General features: G+C 33.8%; 1 protein-coding gene across 2 annotated transcripts; it reads right to left on the reverse strand.

Annotated features, from left to right (window-relative positions):
• Positions 1-1,302: 1,302 nt before the first annotated feature.
• On the reverse strand, positions 1,303-6,093 carry LOC132068098 (F-box protein At5g07610-like). 2 transcript variants are annotated; one of them, XM_059461572.1, is made up of 2 exons: positions 5,744-6,093; positions 1,303-2,799 (listed from the first exon to the last, which is right to left on the reverse strand). In XM_059461572.1, the coding sequence occupies exon 2, from the start codon at positions 2,773-2,775 to the stop codon at positions 1,456-1,458; it is 1,320 nt and encodes a 439-aa protein (XP_059317555.1). In that variant the 5' UTR covers positions 2,776-2,799; positions 5,744-6,093; the 3' UTR covers positions 1,303-1,455. The 2 variants fall into 2 exon arrangements, with proteins under 2 accessions (XP_059317555.1, XP_059317556.1); XM_059461573.1 differs by lacking the exon at positions 5,744-6,093 and having other exon boundaries at positions 1,303-2,482; positions 2,616-2,779.
• Positions 6,094-7,155: the final 1,062 nt, after the last annotated feature.

Raw genomic sequence — 7,155 nt, forward strand, 5'->3', positions numbered from 1 at the left:
TCGGCTCTTTCATCAACACAACACCAAACATCGATCAAGTTCGCCTCTTTATCCTTTACTCTGTACTTTCAAATAAATAAAATTATTGTGCCTGTTCTTTATTTTTTCACTTGAGAAAAACCCTACCACTTGAAATTGAAGAAAATTTCAATTGATTTCGGGATTTTGGATGCTGAATACAAGCATGTAATGGAAGGAATAGGTAGAATGAAAACAAAGTTTTCATAATAAATAGTTCTCACGCATGATGCCATTTTTTCTACAGTTACACTAAAACTCTATAATAGAATAGAAGAGTTAATGATAATGAACCTTTTTCCTCTGTCTTTGCTTTTCCTTGCTGCCTCTCTATTCTGTTATATTGAACCCGCTTGGTGAAAATCCTGGGTCCGCCACTAAAGACAATATGTCCACTTGATGCGTAGAGCCTATGATATTAAAGGAAAATACGTTACGTTGGGATTAGCAATGCAAGTTTTTTGCTTTATGGTGAACGAAGTATTGTTTGTTAGAGCCACGGCTTTGAGCTTATGCTTTGGTTTAAGTTTCTATAGATACATGACATATTCTGCTCCCCTTGTATTATCGGTGCTGCCCGACTGATCTCAAGCTGTTAGCAGATGCCTTTCTGTGACTTACTTTCAATTCAAATGTTATTTTGGACGTGTAATTTACTAGGATACCTTAAATTTTCAGTCTTTTGCTTTGTTTGCAACCTATCTTGGTTCGAACATATTTGTTCTACTCAATAGTTTGTCCTCTTGTGCCTCTATCCTATGTATTTATATATGACATTTCATATGAAGAGCCGTTTAGACTCTATATGATGGGAGGTTTTTTGTCGTCCCGTATAACTCATTATGGACGATGTATGCAACATGATAAATGCAATATATCATTATACAAGAATAACATAAAGTGTTGGTTCTTCAGCCTCATCATATAAAAGAAACAACGTTTCATTCATTGTTTAGATAATGAGTACCCATGACATATACAAAATAAGCCCAAATTATGTTTATGAAGCCTTTATGACAACTGAATGAAGGATAAGCAGATGTAACTTTAAGTATATCTGCAACAAGCTAGACCAAGTATACTACATGGAAATATCTGATATTGGTAATGAAAATAGCTAGAAGAGCTTCACCCATTCATCAATTTATTTCCCAAATATGGTGCATCAATCGATCATAAAAGTGTCATTGCTTGCTGTTAAGTCAAGCTTGTGGATTCATCTACCAAACAACCAATGAGCGCACCAGATAATCGTTCACAAAATAAATTAGGAAGATGATAATCTAATAGAATCAGACATTAAATGAAACTAAATAACCAAAGAGTTGGAACACAAAATCAGTTTGTATAGATAAAACACCGAAATCATTTTTCAGTAAAGGTTCTCTAATATTTGACTGAATTCCCACAAAACTACACAAGCTAGGATTCTACTTTTCAAGCATCTTTGAAGAAGTATTCACTTGAAGTGCCTAACAGATCACCCTTTTCCAGAAGAAATTCAGAAGTCTTCGAAAGCTGCTGATAAGAACTCTTTTCTGGACCAACAGTCCACTCACTAACTGGAACCAAACTTTCAGTATACTGATAAGCACAAACTTGATTAAAGAATAAAGTATCAACTACTTCACCAGGCAACTCGCGGACTACTTTAGCAGTTTTAAGCACTAAGTTGTAGGCGACCACCTTCCCGGGAATAGTAAGCAGTAGGACTGAATCTTCTTCCTTCTCTCCTCGAATCACAGACAAAATGGAAAATGCATATTGTATGCCATATGATGTCTGCTGAACCATCTCAGGGAATGTTGAAATTAACTGAGCAAGATGAACATGATACTTTACTGACCACTTCCAGGTATCTTTATCTAATTCGAGCACATTGAATTTCTTGGCATATCGGCTCTGAACCTGAATAAGATGCAAATGGCCACCCCATTCCCCGAAATACCTAATCTTTTGGGTAAAACCTCCCTGAGGCCTTGGTGGCATACTTATCTCTGCAACCTTCTCTGATTTAACATCAAAATAAAAGGAGGAATACTTACTGATCCAGTAAATTGCACCATTCCAAAATACTCCACTATCAAAGGCCATTCTGGGTGCAGAGAAATGACAACAAGATCTCCATGAGTAACTCTTTGGCACATAAACACTCACATCGATATCAGAATACCCGTAACCCATACGAGTAAGACATAAAACTTTGTAATAAGGTGGCTCTGAAGGATCAGATATCAGATTATAATAAACAAATTGATCGCACTTCTTATAGGTTGGCAATAGACAGCACTCCCCATTTGCAGGATTGTAAACAATACCTTTTTTGATAGTAATTCTAGTAGTACTCGCAGTGAATATGCACATTAACAGGCCATTGCAAGACTGTGTAACCTTGAATTCAGTAACTGTATCACCTCCTATGCTTGAATTGATGAATTGGTCGAGGAGTGGAAGAGGAGGGAGGCTAGTTGCATTATCAGCAAGCGGAAGGGATATAATTTTTTGGTAGGTTAGATAATTGTAGAAGTAGATCCCGGAAGGGGAGAGAGCATTAGAAAATGCAAGAGAACGACAGTGACTAAGCCTAAATTGTATACCGGTAATGATTGAGCACCAAAGCTTGCATACTATACTGAATCTGATGAGAGATCTTGCAGGCAGACGAAGTAGAATTTCAGATAAAAGGTCAACATTTCCAGCAATGACATTCACCGCTGCGGTAACAAGAAGTTTTTTATACATTTGGCTATCCTCCATCGTCGGTCTAGGATTCACATAGACCTGATCGTTAAAAAGATGACAAATAATTAGCAAATATGATAAGCTATTATAGATTAAAAAAGACTTGAATTAAAAAGTTTACTTGCAGGCTAAAGCTGTAGCTTAAACGGTCATCACCCAAAACACCAATTACTAGAACAAACCAACACAAGCCGAATGCAAAACTGATGTTACTACTACGGGAAGAATCAATAAGAAATGACTAAATATTAGTCATTGACTGAAATATTTATAATAAAACTAGGCCTATATTAAGAATTTACTTGTTGACTCAAGTTGTAGTTCAAATGGACGTCACCTATATCTTATATTGCTCAAACTCTTCAAAGTGGAGATGTGTGTGTATCGGATCCTCCAAAAGTAGTGCATTTTTGGAGGATCCAATATGAGTTTGGCAGCCTTTCTAGAGAGTCCGAGCAACTAAGCCTAAAATACCAATAAGCAGAACGAACCCAAAAAAGCCAAATGCAAGAATGACACTACTACTAGGCTAACTTGAAACTTTGCAACACTTCATTGTGAGGGTGGTTGTCCACTTCAAGCAAAGAATCAACAATAAATGACTAAAGATTAGTGTTGGACTAAAATATTGCAATACAATTGTATCAAACTAATAGCACATTTGTCAAAATCTTGAAATAAAATATTTTGGATGTGTTTGGTATAATATAGTGTATGTTATCTTAAATCATTGAAGTCTTTTACTATTCCCACCAAAAAGGGAACTAATGAGTTACTTACGAGGAGAAGTCATTTTCATTTTCAAATATCACAACTTTACACTGTATCAAAAGATTTAACCAACAATTACACAATATTCTCAATCTTTAAAATAAAAAAATGTCATAAAGACACTATGATCAATACTCTATCATAACCAATGTCACCTATCTTTGTACTTAACCAAACACTTGAAAATGATCTAAAAACAAAAAAATTCCCAAATATAGCATCAAACACACCCTTTGTTGCATGTAATAAAAAGACTATCTTGTTATTAATTAAAAGACCATCCTTTTGGTGCTTAAATCAAGAACTAAAATTTTATGTTTTTGTTTGCAAATAAAAGGGAAACCAACAGCTTAGTGGGAAGGAGGGGGAAAAAGAACCGCGAATTAAAAGACCATCCTTTTGGTGCTTTTAGCCTTTCATGATGAATCAAGTTATTATTGGTGTTTTGAGCCAATCACACCATGTGTATATGAATTATAACATGATTTTAACGTATAAATTCCTAAATTGGGGTTTAAATCTTCAAGATTGAATTTTGGGGCTAAGCTTCCACGAGGTAAGTCCAACAACTCAAACTCACTTAGTACGATATTTATGAAGGTTTATAGAATTTATTGCTAATTTGAGGTGGTTGGATCTTAGTATTAAGAAACTTTAGAAATGGATCATAAAAAAGAAGATGATGAATTATGAGGTGCAGGGGTGTTCATGGTTCATTTTGGGTTGGTTTTCCTTAAAGGAAGCTAACCAGCTAAGTTGGTTTTTATCGCTTTAGTCTTTGTCCATTTTTTTTTTTTGGTTAATTCAATTTTTTATCGGTGTTTTTTTTTAACTATATGACAATATACTCTCAAGCACATATTAAATTGATTATTTTCTAGCATAACACTATCAAAATCTATGGCCAAACGGGAGCTTAACCATTTTCGAGGAACTTAATAAAATTTCTCACAATTAACTGTTTTGTGCAAAAAATTAGGGATTTTTGATTTGGGGTTCTTACCCATATGTACTATCCCAAAAAAAAAAAAAAAAAATCGTTTACAATGAGCATAGCCCAATATATGTTTACATCTAAAAATCCAACATATGTTTACATTGAATTTTATGAAGCCAAATCTATTTTAATGTTACCTTTTTTATACTTTCTTTTCCAGCTACCATATAACCCTCTTCATTTTTCTATTTTTTGTTTTTAAAATCTGTATACCATGATGTATATACGCTTTTATACACTATTATACATTACATATACATCCTTATACACTCTTATACATTAGATATACATTGTATAGATAATGTATAAATAATGTATAATCCTTATAAACTATCATACATACATATATATTGTATATATAATGTATAAATAATGTATATGCTTTGTAAAAACCATGTATGAACACTGTATAACTATGTATAACAATGTATCTGCATTATTTTACAAGTTTTGGATTAAGAGTTGGATGCATTTGAAAATGAGATTGTATAGAAGGAAAAAATTCATCCAAGAAAGAATTACAAAATGAATAGCTCATGCACTACATTTTTCTTATCATTCCTTTGTAGTTAGTGTCTTAACATGCCTCAAATTAAAATCGTAATCTAATTAAAGATAATTCAGATTCTTCCTACAGATTATATAACTCACATCTTTTCGTCGCAAGAGAATACGAGATCAGAATAAATATCGAAAAATCGAAAGCTGGCGACTCGCCGAAAAAATCGATTGTCGTAGTTCGTACTGAAACCGATGCCAAATGATAGATCTATTCAAGATCTATCCATTTATGTAGGTTTTGTGTCGTGGAGACGAGTGTAACTTCACGAATTTGAGAAGGAAGAAACTAGGGATTTCAAATATTTTAAAATTCGTGAAGGAGTGAGTTTTGAGGGTTTTGGGTTATATATCTTAGTAAAGGAGAAGAAGGCAATTCGATTTGTATAATTCTAAGGTGAACGGAGGTTGCGGTGATCTCCGGCAAGGAGAGATAAGGCGGCAAATCGCGATTAAGAACGGAAAAAGAAGGTAATTGGGCCATATCTAGTAAACTAGATTGCGAATGGACATGGGGCTTAATTTCCCCTTTTGATTTACCAAGATATCTTGACGATACTTGAATTAAACAATGATGAATAATTAAAGGACTCAAAGATAGTTAACATGAAATAGAATCTTAGAAATATTTAAAGATAAAGATTAAGGTGAACTTACCAGTCGAACGAGCTCATAAAACACAATGGAGGCAATCGATCTTCAGCAACAGACACAGGAAGTCATAACACCGATGAACAGATCCGTGAACACTCCTAGCAAGATGTTGATATAAAAGAAATTGTTCCGTATTTTTTTGACTTGAATTAAATCAATAACTTAATATTGAATGTGAATATCTAAAAATCACCCTAATGACTTGTCATGCCACATCATTTTGATATGTGGCAATGTTTCATTGGCCTTAAATTTGAATGTGATTCCATGTCATTAAATATGTGGCATTCGTTTAAGCCTCCATATAAAGTAGATCTTGAGTTTCAAACTAATAAAATATGGTCTTAGGGCCTACTTGGATTGGCTTATTTTAAGTGCTTTTAAGTCAAAATAACAAAAATAAGTCTAAATCCATAAGTTAGGATTCCTAAATTATGACTTATGCTCATAAGTTATAAGTTATAAGCTCATCCAAACAAGCTCTTACTTAATTTGTGTTAAGTCCAAAACCAAACTAAAAGTTAAGAGTCGTCAGTGCGGGCTAGCCCACTAGTGACTGTCCAACCCAGTTGGTGATTTGATTGGGCTGGAATAAAACAATTTTGATCCTATTTAAGAACAAGACTTTTTATCCCCGTCTAATTAAGCCTGTCGGCCCATGGGCTTGAGAGAGGCTGGGCTAGGAGAACTTGTGGGCCAAAAAGTAATATTTAATTTAAAATATATAAATAAAGATGAAGCAGAGTACTAAGAATCACTGGAAGAGGAGTCAAACTCAAAGTCTATATAATTCATCATATTTTTATATTGCAAAGTAGTAAAATCCAAATACAGAGTTAGAATATAGCTATAAAATATGTAATTAACAATTTTTAAGTTCTAACAAAAGCTACAATCAAATCTTTACTTGAAGCCAAACTTGAATCGTAATCCATCAAACTTGTACTAAGACCAACAACACGATAAGAGACATCATATGCAACAATACCCCTTATCTCATACTAATCTCTCGATAATATAATGTTTTTAAAAAAATACAAAAATTGTATGGAAACTAATAATTCAACACGAAAATTCTCTATGTAATGACATTACTAACAATTTAAAGCATTAGATAATTTGTATTTAATTGTAGTTTGAGACTTGGTTAGTAAAACTATGTAATATTGTCTTGTAAATATTTATGTTAGAATTTCGATTAAAAAAATTATGAAAAAATATGTTTTAGAAAAGGTGGGTTGGACCTTGCATTAAGATAGACTGTCTACATCACGTAAAGGATTCAGGCCTTCCCCGTACCCTGCTAACACGGAATACTTTGTGTGCCGGGCTGCACTTTAAAAAAGGTGGGTTAGCCCATCCTAGCCCACTGCCCATATAGGCTGGACTGATAATTTTAAGGGGTAAATTCGCAG

This window comes from Lycium ferocissimum, chromosome 8 (assembly GCF_029784015.1).
Source record: "Lycium ferocissimum isolate CSIRO_LF1 chromosome 8, AGI_CSIRO_Lferr_CH_V1, whole genome shotgun sequence".
Classification (NCBI taxonomy): Eukaryota; Viridiplantae; Streptophyta; class Magnoliopsida; order Solanales; family Solanaceae; genus Lycium; species Lycium ferocissimum.

What these genes read in the sequence shown, in the direction of transcription:
- LOC132068098 (XM_059461572.1), bottom strand. Translation starts at nt 2,775, where the DNA reads ATGGAGGATAGCCAAATGTATAAAAAACTTCTTGTTACCGCAGCGGTG.